This window comes from Mytilus trossulus, chromosome 11, assembly GCF_036588685.1.
Source record: "Mytilus trossulus isolate FHL-02 chromosome 11, PNRI_Mtr1.1.1.hap1, whole genome shotgun sequence".
NCBI classification, from domain to species: domain Eukaryota; kingdom Metazoa; phylum Mollusca; class Bivalvia; order Mytilida; family Mytilidae; genus Mytilus; species Mytilus trossulus.
Genome location: NC_086383.1, coordinates 44,510,832 through 44,534,606, shown reverse-complemented (window position 1 = coordinate 44,534,606; position 23,775 = coordinate 44,510,832). Strand labels below are relative to the sequence as shown.

The window sequence follows — 23,775 nt, the reverse complement described above, 5'->3', positions numbered from 1 at the left end:
TGAATATCTAGAAAAATTTCTAAATAAAGACGGAGAAACGGCAATCCCAAAGTATAGAAGAAAAATCAAAATTCAAACACTTCCAACAACTAGTTACACCAACATTAGAGGAAAAATTTGACACTGAAAAGCTAGACCTAGTCCGGGGGAGGGCTATCTTTTATTCTTTTATACTGACTATATATCTTTTGAGGTATAACTGTGCCGAAAGCACTTGGCAAATCATACCCTGTTCTAACCAAAAAAACATTAAAAAACATACCCTGTTCTAAACAGAAATATTGAAAAACATACTTTGTTCTAGACAATCTCAGAAAATGTATATCCTGTTCTAGACTGTATAAAATAGATGCTGTTCTAAATATGGGTTCTAGACTGTATTTAAACACTTAAAAATCGATCCTGCATGTTGTAGACAAATTCTTTGTTTAAAAAAAAGACCAGTTATCGCCAGAAGGGCATGCATAAGCGACCATGTTTTAATCAGAAGGGCATGAAAAAGGGACCCTGTTTTAACCAGCAGGTCAAAAAAGGGACTCTGTTTTGCGGCACACTAATACAACTAAGAATATAGAAAGTAACCCCCGGGGGGACCTAGTAGAAATACAAAACAATATAATAGAATCCATAGAAAGGAAAAAAGGTCAAAGCATAGATCATGTAAATGTAAAGCAAGTTAATAAAGCTATAGAAAAACTTGAAGCAGGAAAATCACCAGATGGGGATGGAATTTTGACAGAACACTACAAATATGGGATGGAAGAATTAACTCCCTTTATAGTACATTTTCTTGATCTAAGTTTTAACATATATATGGATGTCCCAATCTTTCTGCAGACAGGGATTCTAACACCAATCCTAAAGAAAGAAAAGCATTACCATCAAGCTATAGAGGAATAACTGTAACTAAAACCTTTGCAAAAATATTACAAAGAAGGATAGAAGTGCCTGCATCTATTTAACAACATACAAAACTCCTTGTAAAGAGGCTTTACAGAAGGAGTGTCATCCCTATGTGCAGCATTCCTCTCATTAGAAGCAATCAAAGAAAGTAAGAAATTAAAGATACTGATGATCTCAGTTAATAACTCTTGATCATGCACGGTTATACGGTAACTTAGGTATATACGAAAGAAGAAAAAAATCTGAGACAACTGCATGTGGTCGAGAAATAGCATTATCAGACCAATGAGGAAAGGACTATCAAAATACATTTTGAAATCTAGTACTGTAGCTCCTACATAGAAAAAAACATTAATAACATGGAAAAAACTAGGAAAAAAGTACAGTTAAAGGAGGTCAAATGTCAAGTTAAGAGTGTGCATTCTTCATGTTCTTGGTGAAAAAAAAGATTTTATTTTCAACTAGGGGAACTTTTTTTTCTGTTTTACTCGATTAGTGTATTAGTTCGTGTAACAAGGAAATTGTATAAACTAGTCAGTTTTAAATGACGTATCATCACAAGGGTTACATTTTTTCCGGAATTATAAACATGATTGTCACCGATGTGTTTTACTACTAGAATTGGCGCAAATTTCAAGATGGACGACAAAATGATCAACAAAGATTTTATTTTGTAAAACATCCTTAATTACTTTCAATACAAAGTCTTTACTCAACACTAAAGTATGATAAGCTAGAATAGATGGTGGTTAGTTTGAATATTTAGATTTTTTTTATTCACATTGCGAAGATAAAAGAGATTCAAACGTTGATTATCTAAATGTAAAAAGTGTATCCAGTTTCAACATGATTTACATTACAGCTACAGCAAATTTTGTCATTTCCTTGGTCCCATAGTTGCACCAAAATTTAATTAAAAAAAATATTGTATTCAAATCCATAAACCCAAATGTTTTTTAGGTACAAATATGATACTTCTATGTTAGAATTAGTCCAAATAATTATAACTTACAAGGTCTTGAATTTTTTAGGCTATTATTTTTTTTAATATTTTTGTCTGTGACGCCTTCCTATGTCATAATTATTTTGACTACTTTAGAGACGGGGAAACATCTGTTAATGGCAAAGTACGCTCAGTCTCAAGCTGTTGTGTAATCAAGTCGTTAGATTGATAGTGCTTCCTAGAGGAGGTTTGGGACACGTACCCTCCCTCAATCGGCTATTTTGTGTTGTCACAAACTGCAGTAATTTAATTTTTTAAGAAGCCAAAAAAAATTTAAATGGCTAAATCTTGAAGGTTGACTGATATATAATGATATATATATGGTATAATTTATAAAGGAGATAACAAAAAAAATAAGATTCTGGAAACGCTCGATTGTATAATAATGTATTTATGAATTTAACTTCTTTAACTAAAGACTGATATTTTACAAAGATTTTCATCATCATGATGGTGCATCATCACTCAGCATTTTAATAAATTTTTTTTTTATTTATATAAGAATTGAATGCTTCTTTTTGTTACTTCATTGGGGTGTAAAAGCGTTGACCGAAGTACATTTTGTATGGAGCACGTAAGCGCTTTATTCTCAAAATGTGCTTCAGTCAACGCTTTTATACCCCTAATGGCCTATGAAGTTACAAAAAGATGCATTCAATACTAATACATTTGTAATTACATTTTTTAGCTTTGATCATGAAAACACAAATTTTATATATTCTTTTTTAATTTTCCTGTGCACTTTATTGTGGGACCACGTTTTATCATGAATGATAAGTTTTACTGAGTAATGCAACATGTGCAATTGCTTAAGGATTAACATGTGATGTGCAGCTAGTTAATCAGAATAAAGTATTAAAATGAAAGATACATCTAATGTAAATATATGTGTGTATTAGGAGCTGCCCAGTTGTATTAGATAATGGTAGGTTAAGGGAAGGAAACCAATAGGGGATTTCTGCTATTCATTGAGTCACAATATTAATTGAAGATAAAAAGTTAAAAAAAAAAAGATTATAGATATTCTTGATTACAAATGTAGGATGTATGATCAGCTTGTGATCAATGGTGTGTTTTGTTATCTGGACCGACTCGTTAATTAGATAGACATCTTGCATAAATTAAAAGGAATAATTTTTTTTTTTAAATTGTCAGTAAATTAATATGATTGATAGATCATTTATTGAACATGTTTGATAACAATCATGCATGAGCAAGAGTGGGAATATAAAATTACAACTGATATATGACCAGGTGATCATGAGGATATTCCACCAAATGATAACAATAAATGTTTTTCTGGACTTTTTAAAAATGAATTCTAATGAGCATGATGTACAAGCAGTGGCGGATCCAGAACTTTTCAGAAAGGGTGTGTGCTGACTGACCTAAAAAGTCATGAAAACACAACACAACCAAAAAGATCATGGATTTCACTTATTCAAGATGAAGTTCTCCTCTTTTCTATGTTCTCTCTCCTCTCTTATTCTCTTACGGAACTCTCCAAAATCATAGATAATGCCCTGTGGTACTGATATTCAATTTGACAAAACTTGTTTAATGTCATAAGGAATTCACATTTTTCGTAAAAACGATAATGGAATATCATGTATTATCTGATTAAATCTCAATTCATTTGTACATGTATGTCAGTTAAACAGTGCTTTTATACATGTAATTCTACTCAAGGACTCAAGGTGACATGAAAGTATATTTCTTAAAACAAAAACACTCTGGAAAATTTCTGGATAAGAATGCACATGTGAAGAATTGGTTACTGTAAGCATGGTAAACAAACAATTTTATAAGCAAAATTTTCACTATGAAGTATGGCATTAAACATGCCAAAGGCTCTGTCAAATATAAATTGTGATCGGCTCAAGAGAAAAAACATATATTGCCTATATTTTGTCAATATATACAAATCCTGGCTACATGTGTCATCAACATAACATTCATAGTGTCCTGCTCAGTCAGTGTTAAATGAACTTATATATACTATTCTGAGGCTATATAGCTAGTAGCCTACATTTTGTAGTACATTATAGACATAAAGCTAGTAAGTAAAATGTATAATTGAACTTCATTTTTAACTTCAGTTAACAATGTACACGTAAAGCAGAAAGATGACAACTTGTACAGAGAGTGTACCAAGTCTGGTGAAAGAGTTGTGTGAAAATTGTTTGAAACATAATCCACAGCGGGCTTTTCTCACACAACCAACAGAAACAAGAGAACACATCAATAGGACGTTACAGAGGAAGGTTTATGATACTGTGTTTGGTTACCTGAGGAGTCAGCAGAGGTACAGCTCTCAATTATTGTTTCAGTTTTTAAACACTTTAGCTCTGTCTCAAGACACTGTATCGAGATGACATGCCTGTCAAGTTCCTTTTTTGTTAATCTGACATTAGATTTTAACATGCAGGTTCTTTGAATAAGCATGTCGCCATATGGTAATGATCAGGATCAATATCTTAATCTTTTGTTGGTTTGCTCTGTTTTCAGTCTGTGAGTGTGAGTACTTTAAAAAATCTGAGGATGTTAAATGTTAAGAAAAATCATATAATGTTAAACCAAAGCTGTATATATATACATGTAGGTTGAATAAATTTACTAAATATGGTTTTAAAGAAAGATAAGAGCATTGTCATAAGTTGTACCAAATGTAGACTAAATAAATACTGTAAATTCAGAAATTATTGTGTGCATTTATTACATGTATTGCGAATTTGTCATTTTAGACTTAAATGTGATTTTAATTTTTACGATTTCGTGAAAAATCCTGTTTCATTCATATACAATATTTAAAAATGTGAGTTAATGTTATTGCGTTTACAACTATGTGTCAGTTTTCATAATAATAAAAACCTCACATTAATTTCAGAATTTTCAGTATCATGTATACATGTCAGTCATTTTGAAAAATTAGTAAATTTTACTTACTGCTTTTGTTATAGAATTGATGACAAAGGAAAGGATGAAAGAATCAACATACTATCATTCATTCTTCAGCTAAGATACAAGAGAAAGTTTGATGAGGCTAACAGACTAGAATCTTTATTTGACAGTTTACTGGGAGGTATGGATGATTGGCAGACAAGCAACATCAAGTTCAGAAATGAGAAATTGACCTATATAATCTTTTTTAGCCAAGACTTTCTGACATAAATTTGAGGGGGAAGTGTCAAATATGGGCCCCTGTGCCCATATGAATAGACTGATCCCTCTCTTATGCTCCTGGGAGAAATGAATTTTACCTCTCCTCTTGTCAGTCAAAACTACTTGATAGACACATATGATTAAAGGGAAAATTAAGAATATATTTGCATCAAATTTTACAAGAAGTTATTGATATCTAGATAACTCCTTTACTATAAGCTATCTACTGGTATCTAAAATGTACATGTGTCAATGCAATGACTGTCATGTCTCAATTTAGATGGTTTTCCAAAAAAGTATCTTGCCTAGAATATATGATAGAATAGAGAATGGAAATTGGGAATGTATCAAAGAGACAACAACCCGACCATAGAAAAAACAACAGCAGAAAGTCACCAACAGGTTTTCAATGTAATGAGAAATTCCCGCACTCGGAGGCGTCCTTCAGCTGGCCACTAAACAAATATATACTAGTTCAGTGATATTGAACGCCATACTAATTTCCAAATTGTTCACAAAAAACTAAAATTAAAATGATACAAGACTAACAAAGACCAGAGGCTCCTGACTTGGGACAGGTGCAAAAATGCAGTGGGGCTAAACATGTATATGGGAAATTAGACATGTATATGAAAAAGGAAAATAAAAAATCCAATATTTCACCTGTATACTACATCTTTATAAATATAAGAACTTAAGATTGCCAATGAGACAACTATCCACCAAAATTTAAATGTGAGCAGTTACAGGCAACCATATGGTCTTCAACAATGAGAAATCACATACCATATGGATTGCTATAAATGGCCCCTGACATGTTTTATTCCTGTCCATATTATTATGTAAGCAATTGTATGCAACTGTATGACCTTCAACAATCAGAAACTCCTTCAAATGGCAATCATGTCATGCATGTGCAAATTATCTATATTAAACAGACAAATAAATAGCATATTTCTTTAATACCTGTACATTGTTATTTAAAGGGAAATGTTAATCTCTTGGATAACCACTCTTGTTGTCGGAGATTGAAAAAAAGAATCAATCTCCAATTGGAAAGTATTTGGATGAAAAAATTTAAAGTCCAGTAAAAGATAAATTAAATAAGATGTTTTGTATTCAGATGACAGTGTTGAACATGAATCCATCAGATCAGTGTTAACATTACTTATGGCTTTGGCAGAATTCCCCAACCAGACAGATAAAGAAGTTGTTGGATATGGAGAGACAAAGTATCCTGTTGTCAGACCTGAACAGGTAGGCTTAAAGGGATAATCTGAACTGGGATCCTGTTGTCAGACCTGAACAGGTAGGCTTAAAGGGATAATCTGAACTGGGATCCTGTTGTAAGACCTGAACAGGTATGCTTAAAGGGATAATCTGAACTGGGATCCTGTTGTAAGACCTGAACAGGTATGCTTAAAGGGATAATCTGAACTGGGATCCAGTTGTAAGACCTGAACAGGTATGCTTAAAGGGATAATCTGAACTGGGATCCAGTTGTCAGACCTGAACAGGTAGGCTTAAAGGGATAATCTGAACTGGGATCCTGTTGTAAGACCTGAGCAGGTATGCTTAAAGGGATAATCTGAACTGGGATCCAGTTGTCAGACCTGAACAGGTAGGCTTAAAGGGATAATCTGAACTGGGATCCAGTTGTCAGACCTTAACAGGTAGGCTTAAAGGGATAATCTGAACTGGGATCCAGTTGTAAAACCTAAACAGAAATGGTTTAAAAGGGAGAATCTGAACATATATTCAGTTGTCAGACCTAAACTAGGTTTGCTCTAAGTAATTGGATCATCTGCCTTGGTCAAAAATGACCTAAATGATATCCGAAACACCAGGTGCAGCTTAATCATTTTTACATCACTGGAAATCGAAGACGTCTACTTGATTACAACACATCATTATAATCTTATAACCTCAGCTTATAACAGACACACACCTTTCTAACAGTAATTGTTTTACATAAGAAAGGTCAAATTTTTATCAGGCTACAATGAAAATAACTACAAAATGAATGTATATAGTTTACGCAATACATTTTTTCAAAAAAAGTCTGTACAGGAAGCAATATATAATTCACTTATTGACAAAGGTATTAATATGTTTTGCTGGGATTGGTAATGGACACGACTATTAATAAATTGTGTTTTTTTACCCGGCCAACCAACATAGATGGCCGCCACGGCTAAAAATAGAACATGGATGTTAAATGCAGTTTTTGGTTATTACTCAAAAACCAAAGCATTTAGAGCAAATCTGACATGGGTTAAAATTGTTTATCTGGTCAAGATCTATCTGCCCTGCAAATTTAAGATGAATGGGACAACCAGTTGTTGGGTTGCTGCCCCTGAATTGGTAATTTTAAGGAAATTTTGCTGTTTTTGGATATTATCATGAATATTATTATGGATAGAGATAAACTGTAAACAGCAAAAATGTTCAGGAAAAGTAAGATTTACTAATAAGTCAACAGGACCAAAATGGTCAGTTGACCCCTTTAGGAGTTATTGCCCTTTATAGTCAATTTTTAACCATTTTTCGTAAATCTTAGTTAACTTTTACAAAAATCTTCTCCTCTGAAACTACCAGGCCAAATTTTACCAAACATAGCCAGAATCATTATTAGGCTATCTAGTTTAAAAATTGTGTTTTGAGACCGGGCAAACCAACCAAGATGGCTGCTACGGCTAAAAATAGAACATAGGGGTAAAATGCAGTTTTTGGCTTATAACTCAAAAACCAAAGCTGACAAGAGGTTAAATTGATTATCTGGTCAAGATCTATCTGCCCTGAAATTTTTAGATGAATCTGACAACTCGTTATTAGGTTGCTGCCCCTAAATTGGTAATTTTAAGGAAATTTTGCTGTTTTGGGTTATTATCTTGAATATTATTATAGATAGAGATAAACTGTAAACAGCAATAATGTACAGCAATTTAAGACTCAAAAATAAGTCAACATGACCAAAATGGTCAGTTGACCCCCTAAGAAGTTATTGTCCTTTATAATCAATTTTTAACAATTTTCATAAAATTTGTAAATTTTTACTAACATTTTCCACTGAAACTACACGGACAAGTTCATTATAGATAGAGATAATTGTAAGCAGCAAGAATGTTCAGTAAAGTAAGATGTACAAACACATCACAATCACCTAAACACAATTTTGTAATGAACTGTCTGCTTCCTTTGTTTAATTCACATATACCAAGGTGAGCGACACAGGCTCTTTAGAGCCTCTAGTTTAAACTAGAACATCTTAGCTGCAATACAAGTCTTACTTGAAAAAAATCAATAGTGAAGAATTCTGAACAGGGACCCAGTAGACTTGAAGAGGTAAGCTTGCAATAAAGGAAACTTTATATAGGTACTTTTCAATTGTGAATCCTCTTTAAAAAAGACAATTTTTACAGTATTTGCTTTAACCACTAAAACATTTCTAAAGAATGGATTACAAAAAATCAATGTCATTGTATTTTGAATGTTGATTGATTTTAATATTTTCCTTTACCTTTGCAATATTCCCTATAAAAATTGTCCTATTCTATCAAGCAATATCTTAAAATTGAAAGTGGCATCAAATGCTACAAAAACAAATTAATAGCAGAATCAAAATAGAAACAAACCTCATGTTTTTTAATACAGAGACCATTGTTAATTAGTGAACAAACATTTTGTTTTTACAGACAGATACCCTAGTGTTACCATGGGGACCACAGTGTTATGGAGATTGTCATGTGACTCAACCAGACAACAAGTTCTACATGCATTATCCACTGTAAGATTTTTTATAATATTGTCAGTTTATAGTGCAGGACTCCATTGTCACTATTGTCATCACAGTGATATGAGAATTGTAAATTGAGACTGACACACGTAACATTGTACATAATAATAAGAGATGTGGCTATGGATTGTCAATAAGAAAACATACCATGAAGACAAAAAATGCCTAGAAAGTAAACTTCTGCAACTGCTTTCCTATTACTGTCTGCCCAAATCAAAGTTATTTTACCCACTTGTTTTAGATTATATTAGCAGCTGACATTGTCTCTGACTTACAAAAGACAAAGCTATTTACATTAAGGGCCTCAAGGAAGATTAGTTATTGTAACTTACTGTGTTTACCCTCTTTAAATAAAGAATTTATTATTATTATTGACTTTTCCCCCAGAATACTCATTCTGCAACCTTTAATTCTATATAAGTCAGTAAATCTGTTGTAACAATTGTGGTATTCCCTAAAATGTATTGTTTCTATTTTTAGGGAGATTTTTATGGCTGATCAAGTGAGACAACCTGAACCTTTTACTAAGGTAATTGATATTTATTAAAGTTTAATGAGATAAAAGAGATTTTTGGTTGAAAAAGTTTGTGTATTATTTTTTTCAATTTTAACTACAGTATAAATTCTTCAGTTTTGTTTACATTCCATTGTGTTGTTGATTTTCAAGGAATAGCCATTACTAAAACCCATCTCAGTAAAAAAACAAACTAACTTAATGTATTTTTACCAGAGCAGTGTACCCCAAACTCTGTCAGACTGACAAAAATTCATTCGGTCAGACAGAATTTTTAAGATTTTATAGATGAATAAATATAGTACAAAAGTTCAAATTTCTCTTTCGGTCACACAAACCCTAAAACAGTTTTGCACTCACTGCCAGTGAATAATATGTACTTAGGTTTCATTATTATTCCTTGAATACCACTTTTCATGGATATCGTGGGTTTAGATATTCGATGAATTATACATTTTCTAATGGCTTGTATGCAAACTTAAGCAAATCCATGAATTCAAATTTTCATTAGAATACCATTTTTCCTAATCCAATGAAAATTTGTAACCACGAAAAGACATGAATCCACATTAAACTAAAACAATAAAAACCAAACTAAGCCAACCAAAACCTTGTTTACAGTGCTTAGAAATCAGTATTCAAAGAAATGAAGCTGCCTATTTCAAATCCAGACAAAAAGTCCTTGCTAAAAAAATGAAGATTTTTAAAATAGGTTTGAGAAAACATTTTTACTTGCAGCCATGATCATTATCTCGTTTACTGATTGGTGAATTAAAGTGTTGTTCAGTCAATTTAAAAAATAAAAAAATGGCTATTCTCCTATGATTTATCATTAGATACGAACAGAGAAAAAAAATACTAGTTATAAGGATAAATTTTTGGGGATATTAATTCACACTGGTATAAATTTATCTTTTTTTAAATTATAATTCTAGATCTTTCAAGTAACACCAGGGACAGATCTTCAAGGAAACAGTTTGTTTAATGTAAAGGTAAAGTATATTAAATATATATAAATATATAAGTACACTTCCAATACACTTTATCACGATTTGTCCATCTTTACAAGATATCAGATGTAACCTTCAGATATTAATGCCTCAAGAGAAAATACCTGTGACATAGTTCTAATGTGATAATTTTATGGCCTCAAGTGTCACATAATCCAAAGTAGCAACAAGATGTTTACTTTCTTATTTTATGACCAAATCACAAAAAGGTTGACAAGATTTTCAAAATGAAAGAACACAGGCACTGGTTCCTATCCATGGAAGGTCGACTATCCTTTATATATATTTATCCTTTGGAAGGTCAACTATCCAGATATATATATTGCAGAAGCAAATTTTGTTCTTCTCAGGCCTGGATTTGAACTCATGCTATTGGGATATCGAGACAACACTACCTGCACTGTGTCTAGCACACTAGACCACTCAGCAACCTAGACTGAACTGATAATTCAGCTTTAAGTGGCCTATTGTTACGTTTCCTTGTCAGAAGAATCTAGACTTGTAACACTTTACATGATTTATTAGGCATGAAGATGGAATTAATTGCAGATTAGGGATTAGCTAAATATCTATCTTAAAGGATCATAAGATACAGTCACAGAAATAATTATTTTGATAAGTATGTCTAAACAAATGACAACTTTATATCTATATATATATATGAGAGTTGAGAAAGAAAGTAAAAAGTAAACTGAGAATGACTTTCCAGTTTACAAATAATTATATTTTACATTTTTCCTTATACTTTGCCTTATGTATGATATTGTTCTGACCTTTTGTAGGGTTACCTCAATGATCAACATGAAAGAATGACGACTGGTACCCTGTTTGGAGGACTGGTACAGGGAAAGTTTACCTCCCTTGAAGACAAATTAGAACTTCCTGATTTACCAGACGATGAAGATAGTGGGTATGTTTAATGAAATATGTATGATTAATTATTACTGCCAGTCATAAATTTTATCGGAAATTTCCACTAAGCCTGGGTCGTTATTTAGGAATTGTATCCCAATATTCATACTAAGAATTGTATCCCAATATTCATACTAAGAATTGTATCCCAATATTCATACTAAGAATTGTATCCCAATATTCATACTAAGAATTTTATCCCAATTTATCCATACTTAGAATTGTATCCCAATATTCATACTAGTAGTATCGAGAATTTATAACAATGTTGTTTACCAAGCAAAGTAGGATATCATGTTAGAATATGCTTTTGATTTGTTGTCCAAACAAAATTTCTGTTAAAAAAGTGTTAAACGGTATAAATTATGAGTATCTTTTATTTCTTTTCAAAGTTAGTTAGCCATGATGCAATAAAACCACAAATTTCATGAATAAGAATTTTCTTCAAGCTGGTAGGCAAACTTTGTCCAATTTACAAAATCAAATATCCAAAAAAATGTCTCTTTCTTCGATCCACAAAAATTGATACCCAAGAAAATAATTACTTTAATAGACATGTTTACTGTTTACATATGGTTATATTTTGATTGTTTATACACTCTCTCTCTCTTCTTTATTGCAGAATGTTTGAAATCAGAATTCCAAGTGTTCAATCTATTGATAGAATGGTAAGATTATGATTAGGTTAAGGAAATATTCAAGGAATTTCAATAATGTGCATGAAACAGAGTGACAAAAATTTATGTAGTCACAATGTCTTTTGTCTATTATATGAAGCATTTAGATTATAAAATACAATTAGGAATAGGGTGTTATTAAATAATTGTTAATAGTAAAATGATGTCAAATCCTCCAGCCATTTTCTACCTAAAAAATATAATTAAAGAATGTTAAAGTACTGTAATTTCAGAAATTATTGTAAGGTTTTTATGAATGCTAAAATCCTTACAACCTGGGAAATTTCTCGTTACATTAAAGACCTGTTGGTGACCTTCTGCTGTTGTTTTTTCTATGGTCGGGTTGTTGTCTCTTTGATACATTCCCCATTTCCATTCTCAATTTTAATAATAGGACTGGATGAGTATTGCAATATTATGAACTGACAATCTGGCATTCTGATAACTGAAACATTTACCTGTATGCAGATGTTTTTGAAATTCCAATAACTAAACATTTATTATGATTTAAGATTGAGAATGGAAATGGTGAATGTGTCAAAGCGACAACAACCCGACCATAGAGCAGACAACAGCCAAAGGCCACCAATGGATTTGTCTTTTCTCATGTCATGAAATAAATTGAAAATTTCTTATTATAGAAATTGATTATTTATTTATTTTTTGAAGGTTTTGGATGACAAGGCTTCCACGGGTATAGATACTATGTCTTGTAGTATTGTATCACAGGATTCTGGTATAGACACATCAATATGGGAGGAGTGTTTATCTCATGTCCTTAGTAAACATTATACCTGGGAGACCAGTAAATGGTATGTATAGATACTATGTCTTGTAGTATTGTATCACAAGATTCTGGTATAGACACATCAATATGGGAGGAGTGTTTATCTCATGTCCTCAGTAAACATTATACCTGGGAGACCAGTAAATGGTATGTATAGATACTATGTCTTGTAGTATTGTATCACAGGATTCTGGTATAGACACATCAATATGGGAGGAGTGTTTATCTCATGTCCTCAGTAAACATTATACCTGGAAGTCCAGTAAATGGTATGTGTAGATACTATGTCGTGTAGTATTGTATCACAAGATTCTGGTATAGACACATCAATATGGGAGGAGTGTTTATCTCATGTCCTCAGTAAACATTATACCTGGAAGTCCAGTAAATGGTATGTGTAGATACTATGTCGTGTAGTATTGTATCACAAGATTCTGGTATAGACACATCAATATGGGAGGAGTGTTTATCTCATGTCCTCAGTAAACATTATACCTGGAAGTCCAGTAAATGGTATGTGTAGATACTATGTCGTGTAGTATTGTATCACAAGATTCTGGTATAGACACATCAATATGGGAGGAGTGTTTATCTCATGTCCTCAGTAAACATTATACCTGGGAGTCCAGTAAATGGTATGTATAGATACTATGTCATGTAGTATTGTATCACAGGATTCTGGTATAGACACATCAATATGGGAGGAGTGTTTATCTCATGTCCTCAGTAAACATTATACCTGGGAGACCAGTAAATGGTAAGTATAGATACTATGTCTTGTAGTATTGTATCACAGGATTCTGGTATAGACACATCAATATGGGAGGAGTGTTTATCTCATGTCCTCAGTAAACATTATACCTGGGAGTGCAGTAAATGGTATGTATAGATACTATGTCGTGTAGTATTGTATCACAAGGTTCTGGTATAGACACATCAATATGGGAGGAGTGTTTATCTCATGTCCTCAGTAAACATTATACCTGGGAGTCCAGTAAATGGTATGTATACATACTATGTCGTGTAGTATTGTATCACAAGGTTCTGGTATAGACACATCAATATGGGAGGAGTGTTTATCTCATGTCCTCAGTAAACATTATACCTGGGAGTCCAGTAAATGGTATGTATACATACTATGTCTTGTAGTATTGTATCACAGGATTCTGGTATAGACACATCAATATGGGAGGAGTGTTTATCTCATGTCCTTAGTAAACATTATACCTGGGAGACCAGTAAATGGTATGTATAGATACTATGTCTTGTAGTATTGTATCACAAGATTCTGGTATAGACACATCAATATGGGAGGAGTGTTTATCTCATGTCCTCAGTAAACATTATACCTGGGAGACCAGTAAATGGTATGTATAGATACTATGTCTTGTAGTATTGTATCACAGGATTCTGGTATAGACACATCAATATGGGAGGAGTGTTTATCTCATGTCCTCAGTAAACATTATACCTGGGAGTCCAGTAAATGGTATGTATACATACTATGTTGTGTAGTATTGTATCACAAGGTTCTGGTATAGACACATCAATATGGGAGGAGTGTTTATCTCATGTCCTCAGTAAACATTATACCTGGAAGTCCAGTAAATGGTATGTGTAGATACTATGTCGTGTAGTATTGTATCACAAGATTCTGGTATAGACACATCAATATGGGAGGAGTGTTTATCTCATGTCCTCAGTAAACATTATACCTGGAAGTCCAGTAAATGGTATGTGTAGATACTATGTCGTGTAGTATTGTATCACAAGATTCTGGTATAGACACATCAATATGGGAGGAGTGTTTATCTCATGTCCTCAGTAAACATTATACCTGGGAGTCCAGTAAATGGTATGTATAGATACTATGTCATGTAGTATTGTATCACAGGATTCTGGTATAGACACATCAATATGGGAGGAGTGTTTATCTCATGTCCTCAGTAAACATTATACCTGGGAGACCAGTAAATGGTAAGTATAGATACTATGTCTTGTAGTATTGTATCACAGGATTCTGGTATAGACACATCAATATGGGAGGAGTGTTTATCTCATGTCCTCAGTAAACATTATACCTGGGAGTCCAGTAAATGGTATGTATACATACTATGTTGTGTAGTATTGTATCACAAGGTTCTGGTATAGACACATCAATATGGGAGGAGTGTTTATCTCATGTCCTCAGTAAACATTATACCTGGAAGTCCAGTAAATGGTATGTGTAGATACTATGTCGTGTAGTATTGTATCACAAGATTCTGGTATAGACACATCAATATGGGAGGAGTGTTTATCTCATGTCCTCAGTAAACATTATACCTGGAAGTCCAGTAAATGGTATGTGTAGATACTATGTCGTGTAGTATTGTATCACAAGATTCTGGTATAGACACATCAATATGGGAGGAGTGTTTATCTCATGTCCTCAGTAAACATTATACCTGGGAGACCAGTAAATGGTATGTATAGATACTATGTCTTGTAGTATTGTATCACAAGATTCTGGTATAGACACATCAATATGGGAGGAGTGTTTATCTCATGTCCTCAGTAAACATTATACCTGGGAGATCAGTGAATGGTATGTATAGATACTAAGTCTTGTAGTATTGTATCACAAGATTCTGGTATAGACACATCAATATGGGAGGAGTGTTTATCTCATGTCCTCAGTAAACATTATACCTGGGAGTGCAGTAAATGGTATGTATAGATTCTATGTCGTGTAGTATTATATCACAAGATTCTGGTATAGACACATCAGTATGGGAGGAGTGTTTATCTCATGTCCTCAGTAAACATTATACCTGGGAGACCAGTAAATGGTATGTATACATACTATGTTGTGTAGTATTGTATCACAAGGTTCTGGTATAGACACATCAATATGGGAGGAGTGTTTATCTCATGTCCTCAGTAAACATTATACCTGGAAGTCCAGTAAATGGTATGTGTAGATACTATGTCGTGTAGTATTGTATCACAAGATTCTGGTATAGACACATCAATATGGGAGGAGTGTTTATCTCATGTCCTCAGTTAACATTTTACCTGGGAGACCAGTAAATGGTATGTATAGATACTATGTCTCTTAATATTGTATCACAAGATTCTGGTATAGACACATCAATATGGGAGGAGTGTTTATCTCATGTCCTTAGTAAACATTATACCTGGGAGTCCAGTAAATGGTATGTATAGATACTATGTCTTGTAGTATTGTATCACAGGATTCTGGTATAACCACATCAATATGGGAGGAGTGTTTATCTCATGTCCTCAGTAAACATTATACCTGGGAGACCAGTAAATGGTATGTATAGATACTATATGTCGTGTAGTATTGTATCACAAGATTCTGGTATAGACACATCAATATGGGAGGAGTGTTTATCTCATGTCCTCAGTAAACATTATACCTGGGAGACCAGTAAATGGTAAGTATAGATACTATGTCTTGTAGTATTGTATCACAGGATTCTGGTATAGACACATCAATATGGGAGGAGTGTTTATCTCATGTCCTCAGTAAACATTATACCTGGGAGACCAGTAAATGGTATGTATAGATACTATGTCGTGTAGTATTGTATCACAAGGTTCTGGTATAGACACATCAATATGGGAGGAGTGTTTATCTCATGTCCTCAGTAAACATTATACCTGGGAGTCCAGTAAATGGTATGTATACATACTATGTCGTGTAGTATTGTATCACAAGGTTCTGGTATAGACACATCAATATGGGAGGAGTGTTTATCTCATGTCCTCAGTAAACATTATACCTGGGAGTCCAGTAAATGGTATGTATACATACTATGTCTTGTAGTATTGTATCACAGGATTCTGGTATAGACACATCAATATGGGAGGAGTGTTTATCTCATGTCCTTAGTAAACATTATACCTGGGAGACCAGTAAATGGTATGTATAGATACTATGTCTTGTAGTATTGTATCACAAGATTCTGGTATAGACACATCAATATGGGAGGAGTGTTTATCTCATGTCCTCAGTAAACATTATACCTGGGAGACCAGTAAATGGTATGTATAGATACTATGTCTTGTAGTATTGTATCACAGGATTCTGGTATAGACACATCAATATGGGAGGAGTGTTTATCTCATGTCCTCAGTAAACATTATACCTGGGAGTCCAGTAAATGGTATGTATACATACTATGTTGTGTAGTATTGTATCACAGGATTCTGGTATAGACACATCAATATGGGAGGAGTGTTTATCTCATGTCCTCAGTAAACATTATACCTGGGAGTCCAGTAAATGGTATGTATAGATACTATGTCATGTAGTATTGTATCACAGGATTCTGGTATAGACACATCAATATGGGAGGAGTGTTTATCTCATGTCCTCAGTAAACATTATACCTGGAAGTCCAGTAAATGGTATGTGTAGATACTATGTCGTGTAGTATTGTATCACAAGATTCTGGTATAGACACATCAATATGGGAGGAGTGTTTATCTCATGTCCTCAGTAAACATTATACCTGGGAGTCCAGTAAATGGTATGTATAGATACTATGTCATGTAGTATTGTATCACAGGATTCTGGTATAGACACATCAATATGGGAGGAGTGTTTATCTCATGTCCTCAGTAAACATTATACCTGGGAGACCAGTAAATGGTAAGTATAGATACTATGTCTTGTAGTATTGTATCACAGGATTCTGGTATAGACACATCAATATGGGAGGAGTGTTTATCTCATGTCCTCAGTAAACATTATACCTGGGAGTCCAGTAAATGGTATGTATACATACTATGTTGTGTAGTATTGTATCACAAGGTTCTGGTATAGACACATCAATATGGGAGGAGTGTTTATCTCATGTCCTCAGTAAACATTATACCTGGAAGTCCAGTAAATGGTATGTGTAGATACTATGTCGTGTAGTATTGTATCACAAGATTCTGGTATAGACACATCAATATGGGAGGAGTGTTTATCTCATGTCCTCAGTAAACATTATACCTGGAAGTCCAGTAAATGGTATGTGTAGATACTATGTCGTGTAGTATTGTATCACAAGATTCTGGTATAGACACATCAATATGGGAGGAGTGTTTATCTCATGTCCTCAGTAAACATTATACCTGGGAGACCAGTAAATGGTATGTATAGATACTATGTCTTGTAGTATTGTATCACAAGATTCTGGTATAGACACATCAATATGGGAGGAGTGTTTATCTCATGTCCTCAGTAAACATTATACCTGGGAGATCAGTGAATGGTATGTATAGATACTAAGTCTTGTAGTATTGTATCACAAGATTCTGGTATAGACACATCAATATGGGAGGAGTGTTTATCTCATGTCCTCAGTAAACATTATACCTGGGAGTGCAGTAAATGGTATGTATAGATTCTATGTCGTGTAGTATTATATCACAAGATTCTGGTATAGACACATCAGTATGGGAGGAGTGTTTATCTCATGTCCTCAGTAAACATTATACCTGGGAGACCAGTAAATGGTATGTATACATACTATGTTGTGTAGTATTGTATCACAAGGTTCTGGTATAGACACATCAATATGGGAGGAGTGTTTATCTCATGTCCTCAGTAAACATTATACCTGGAAGTCCAGTAAATGGTATGTGTAGATACTATGTCGTGTAGTATTGTATCACAAGATTCTGGTATAGACACATCAATATGGGAGGAGTGTTTATCTCATGTCCTCAGTTAACATTTTACCTGGGAGACCAGTAAATGGTATGTATAGATACTATGTCTCTTAATATTGTATCACAAGATTCTGGTATAGACACATCAATATGGGAGGAGTGTTTATCTCATGTCCTTAGTAAACATTATACCTGGGAGTCCAGTAAATGGTATGTATAGATACTATGTCTTGTAGTATTGTATCACAGGATTCTGGTATAACCACATCAATATGGGAGGAGTGTTTATCTCATGTCCTCAGTAAACATTATACCTGGGAGACCAGTAAATGGTATGTATAGATACTATATGTCGTGTAGTATTGTATCACAAGATTCTGGTATAGACACATCAATATGGGAGGAGTGTTTATCTCATGTCCTCAGTAAACATTATACCTGGGAGTCCAGTAAATGGTATGTATAGATACTATGTTGTGTAGTATTGTATCACAAGATTCTGGTATAGACACATCAATATGGGAGGAGTGTTTATCTCATGTCCTCAGTTAACATTATACCTGGGAGACCAGTAAATGGTATGTATAGATACTATGTCTCTTAATATTGTATCACAAGATTCTGGTATAGACACATCAATATGGGAGGAGTGTTTATCTCATGTCCTTAGTAAACATTATACCTGGGAGTCCAGTAAATGGTATGTATAGATACTATGTCTTGTAGTATTGTATCACAGGATTCTGGTATAACCACATCAATATGGGAGGAGTGTTTATCTCATGTCCTTAGTAAACATTATACCTGGGAGACCAGTAAATGGTATGTATAGATACTATGTATTGTATCAGAGGGTATAGACACATTAATATGGGAGGAGTGTTTATCTCATGTCCTTAGTAAACATTATACCTGTTAATGTCCAGTAAATGGTATGTTTACAGCATTAAATTTGATCCTTGTTTGTCTGTAAGTGTGAATGTATGTCTGTACGGCCCAAAATTGGTTTCTGTTCTTTAACTTAAGTTAATCTCAACAAAATATTATGAAACTTATGCACAATGCTTAATACCACAAAAAACAGATCAAAATAAAAAAGAAGATGTGGTATGATTATCAATGAGACAACTCTCCACAAAAGACGAAATGACACAGAAATTAACAACTATAGGGCAACATACAGCCTTGAACAATGAGCAAAGCCCATACCGCATAGTCAGCTATAAAGGGCCCTAAGTTTGAATTTGGTGTGGTCACTTTTCAAATCTAGAGTTATGCCCCTTTACAAACTTAAAAGTTGCTGAAATATTTGTTTCTGTTCCTTGACCCCAAAAAAAAGAATTATACTATTTAATATATAGTGACTATGAATTATGTTATCATGAATTACTGTAAATTCAGAAATATCGCATGCATTTATTATTGCGAATTTGACATTTTAAAATGTCTAAATTGCGATTTTAATTTTTGTGATATTGATGACAATCCTGTTTAATCTATATAACTAATAGCAAAATGCGAGTTTAAATTATTGCGCTTATAACTCTGTCGCATTTTTCGCAATAATAAAAACATGGCAATAATTTCTGAATTTGCAGTAAGTTCTATTTTGAAATACGTGTAAATAAAACTGTAAGCATGTTGACTGCTCATTGCATTTGAGCACTAGTAGGAATTATGCAAAAGATAATATAAAAGAAATGCAAACTTTAATAAAATAAATCTTGAAAATTTGATAAATCAAAGGTTAAAAAAGATTACTCATTAGTATGCTGTTCAAATTTAGGCCAGTGCACCATGACTTTTAAAAGCTAAGAAATGTTTTGACACCATTTTACAGCGGACCAGGGAGTACCGAGAAGAGGCCCTACATAACAGAAGCTGGACCTGAGGCTTTAGACGAGTGGTACAATATGAAAAGACGAGAGATCAACATACTATGTCCTTCTGTAGTGTTGCCACCAAGACGACTTGTCTCACAACGGCAACTGTGCCAAAACATCATAAGTGTCATGTTAGGGATTCCGTCAGTGACCTTTGAACTGTATGCAGTGAGTATAGTTGCTATACAGTATTAATGTATATGAAAAAAGAACAAATTCAAATTTGAAAAAAATAGATCAAATTTGAAAAAAGGACATTATCTTATGAAATTATCTTCCTTTGACTGTTCAATCGATCTTGACCTAGCTCCTGCAGTTTGGTAGATAAGAGGGCTAAAATTATATTTATTATTGTGTATACAAATTTTTAAGGGTTTACCTATGGAACCCACAAAAATAATATTGAATCCACAGCTGCTTGCCATACAATTTGAAACAGTTTTTTATGTGGATAATTGTCTTCTCATATTATATTTATAACATTTTTTTTACATTAGTCTGTTGGAACATTTTGCATAAAGGAAGGAACTCACTTCACAGGAATTACTCCACAAAGTCTCAATAACATCTGTCAGGATTTTATGGAATGTGGCGCCATCTACATTCGACTGAATTATTTCTCCTTGCCACAGACCATGGACTCATTCTATAAGAAAGGACTAATATTCCAGGCCTTCATTGGATCCATAAGAAAAGTACTACAGCATTATAGGGCAGTTGTGTTGTCCATCAAAGAGAATATGACAGTGTTGAGAATGAAATTCCAGTGTCATCAGCTTTTTAAACAAATGAGGTAATAAAGAAAGATGAGATGACATTTTGGGGTAATTTGTGAATAATTGTTAAGAGATCCAAATATATACATTAAAAAAACATATTCACCAACTATAAATGCTTACTTAATGTACCATGGATCATTTTTCAAGGGTATCAATTTTTAGTGGATTACGGAAAACTTGTTCTTTCATGGATATTTGATTACTTAGATTTCCAAAAGTCATAGTTTTCATAAAGCAAATTTGTAATTCCTAAAATATTTCATTTTGTGGTTTCATGTACCCACCAATTCCACAAAAATTAATATCAAACAAAAAATAATGAATCCACAGTTACTTCATAATGAACTCACACATAAGGCTAAGAAATGTAGGGTAAATTTAAAGCTGCCATGTGAGTGATTTGGCAAACTAGGAAACTAAGTTTCTTGAATAACCAGCAAATATAAATAAGAAGATGTGGTATGAGTGCCAATGAGACAACTCACCATCCTCGTCTCAATATATAAGAAGTAAACCATTATAGGTCAAAGCATGACCTTCAACAACAAGCTTTGGCTCATACTGATTAGCAAGCTTTAAAGAGCCCCAATATGACTAGTGTAAAACCATTCAAGAGACAAACAAATGATCTAATCTATGCATGCTATATAAAAAACAAAAAATATGAACCACATTAACAAACGACAACCACTGAACAAAGTTTTCTGGCTTAGAATATGTGCAAACAAAGGTAGCGGGACCATTAAGCATAAGGAAAAAGTTTTAACTAAAATTTCTTTTTTCTTTCAGATTTTTAGCAAGGCTTTGCCAATGTGAGGAACAGTTTGACCCACATGCAGATCTTCAGTTTCCCTCTGTATGTAATTCATAATATGCTAATTAAAACTAACACTTATCTAAATTTATTGATAATGAATGTGATACAAGCACATAAGTTCATGAGTTTTATTTTGTAGTTTTAAAATATAAATAACAATGTCTCATTGCATTTTGATCTCAGTTTAGGCAATGCAAAAAATATTATTAGGTAGTTTGTTTCTGGTGGGGGAATGAAAAGAAACCTTGTTTTCCTGAGAAGCTTAAAACATTCACATGACCTTTAACTTAAAATGTGTATTTTCATTTTTGAAAAACTTCATCACAATTTTAGCAATGAAATAAACATTTTAAACATTTCAGTATTCAACAGGCCTGAATGTGGGAAATGTTAGAACCAAGAAATCAAGTGCCCATTAAAATTTTTAAATTTTAAACTTGTCCTCAATGCACAAAATTGAAATTTACTGTTTTATGAAGTACACTTCTGATCATGGCTGTTCTTTTTTCAGGGTATTGAATTATTGAGTTATGTTTACAAAGAGACATTGGAATCAGCCAGTTCTGACAGCTACCCTATGATGTTATCCATCTTACAGACCACTTGTGCTCCCTATTTATTGTAAGTAAACTATATTTTAAACCAAAAAAAATAAAAATCTGGGTTCAGGTGATGCCTTTTATTTATATTCTTGTATTTATTTTATTTAAAGTATCTGGAACATTTATATAATGTTAAGTACTGGTATTTCCTAGTAGTAGTATTCAAAAATGTAAATTTTCTGAGCCATTATGTGAAGGAAACTTTTCACGACTGGTATCTTTTTTTACAAATAATAGTTTTTCATTTGTTTATATAAAAAATTCATTATGCTTCTAAAAATATATCATTAGAACAAAATTTTAAAAAGTATGGATCTCAGAGACAGATTTTTAAAATGGAAACTTTTACGGATTTAGAACTGTGTTATAAAATGTATAACATATAAACACTGGAAAAATACTTGAGAACCAGAATTGGCCAATACTGCAGCTTTTAACCAGTATTTTATAATATGACATATCAAATAATCCTTAAAAATGTCAGATCTTAATTTTTCACAATTTACTATATGATGTGATAGGAATGGTCTATAAGTACAAAAAGTTTGAGGTATTTTTTTATTTTTTGTTCTTTTAACAACATAGTCATGCATGACCAATTTAATTCTCTTCACATTTTTTTGGTCGTCAGAGTGTAAAATTTGTAGAATCCATAGATTGTGATATAATTTGTTTATCAACAGATGTTTAGAAGATCGGATATATCATGGTCGCTATAAACATATATATGTGGAATTTATGATTTTAATATAATTACAATTTGTTTATCAACAGATGTTTAGAAGATTGGATATATCATGGTCGCTATAGAGATATATATGGTGAATTTATGATTCAGGTTAATGAGGACTATATTCAGTTCAGAGGTAATAGCAGTTATAAACTTATATCAGTTTATGTAAGTTATAGTAGTATGACTGTGGTGTCCTTACACAAACATTATGGACCCAAAATTTTAAAAATATATATCAAACCAAGAGAAGGCATCTTACTATTGTTTAATAGAAATGATGTACATTTAAGTTTAAAATTAATGTAGGTCTCCAGAGTTGCATATATTAGTCATTACTTCTGTGATTTGTTTTGAAGGTGTTACATAGCACTACAGGGAGATAACTCTGTAAAATCAACTGAATGTTTAAATCATGTTGTATTGTTAAGGAAATAATAAGCTTCCATGATAAAAATTAGTGTTTGTCTAACTGCTATGTATCCAAGAAATGTTCTCATAACTTTCAAAGTAGATAATTTGAAAAT

The 23,775-nt window shown here is 32.9% G+C and overlaps 1 protein-coding gene across 1 annotated transcript in view; it reads left to right on the top strand.

Moving 5' to 3' along the window:
- Positions 1 to 1,534: 1,534 nt before the first annotated feature.
- LOC134690078 (gamma-tubulin complex component 6-like) overlaps positions 1,535 to 23,775 on the top strand; it is a 45,882-nt gene continuing 23,641 nt past the window's right edge. Inside the window, exons 1-31 of the mRNA XM_063550053.1 lie at positions 1,535 to 1,651; positions 4,006 to 4,211; positions 4,867 to 4,988; positions 6,192 to 6,325; positions 8,764 to 8,855; positions 9,345 to 9,393; positions 10,314 to 10,370; positions 11,171 to 11,298; positions 11,923 to 11,968; positions 12,647 to 12,789; positions 12,938 to 13,033; positions 13,426 to 13,521; positions 13,914 to 14,009; positions 14,280 to 14,375; positions 14,768 to 14,863; positions 15,256 to 15,351; positions 15,622 to 15,717; positions 15,988 to 16,083; positions 16,234 to 16,329; positions 16,600 to 16,695; positions 16,966 to 17,061; positions 17,454 to 17,549; positions 17,942 to 18,037; positions 18,308 to 18,403; positions 18,674 to 18,762; positions 19,148 to 19,259; positions 20,278 to 20,488; positions 20,818 to 21,113; positions 21,889 to 21,955; positions 22,428 to 22,537; positions 23,293 to 23,384. Of these exons, the coding sequence (XP_063406123.1) occupies positions 4,033 to 4,211; positions 4,867 to 4,988; positions 6,192 to 6,325; positions 8,764 to 8,855; positions 9,345 to 9,393; positions 10,314 to 10,370; positions 11,171 to 11,298; positions 11,923 to 11,968; positions 12,647 to 12,789; positions 12,938 to 13,033; positions 13,426 to 13,521; positions 13,914 to 14,009; positions 14,280 to 14,375; positions 14,768 to 14,863; positions 15,256 to 15,351; positions 15,622 to 15,717; positions 15,988 to 16,083; positions 16,234 to 16,329; positions 16,600 to 16,695; positions 16,966 to 17,061; positions 17,454 to 17,549; positions 17,942 to 18,037; positions 18,308 to 18,403; positions 18,674 to 18,762; positions 19,148 to 19,259; positions 20,278 to 20,488; positions 20,818 to 21,113; positions 21,889 to 21,955; positions 22,428 to 22,537; positions 23,293 to 23,384 (3,271 nt within the window). The 5' untranslated portion in view covers positions 1,535 to 1,651; positions 4,006 to 4,032. The remainder of the gene's footprint in view (positions 1,652 to 4,005; positions 4,212 to 4,866; positions 4,989 to 6,191; positions 6,326 to 8,763; positions 8,856 to 9,344; positions 9,394 to 10,313; positions 10,371 to 11,170; positions 11,299 to 11,922; positions 11,969 to 12,646; positions 12,790 to 12,937; positions 13,034 to 13,425; positions 13,522 to 13,913; positions 14,010 to 14,279; positions 14,376 to 14,767; positions 14,864 to 15,255; positions 15,352 to 15,621; positions 15,718 to 15,987; positions 16,084 to 16,233; positions 16,330 to 16,599; positions 16,696 to 16,965; positions 17,062 to 17,453; positions 17,550 to 17,941; positions 18,038 to 18,307; positions 18,404 to 18,673; positions 18,763 to 19,147; positions 19,260 to 20,277; positions 20,489 to 20,817; positions 21,114 to 21,888; positions 21,956 to 22,427; positions 22,538 to 23,292; positions 23,385 to 23,775) is intronic.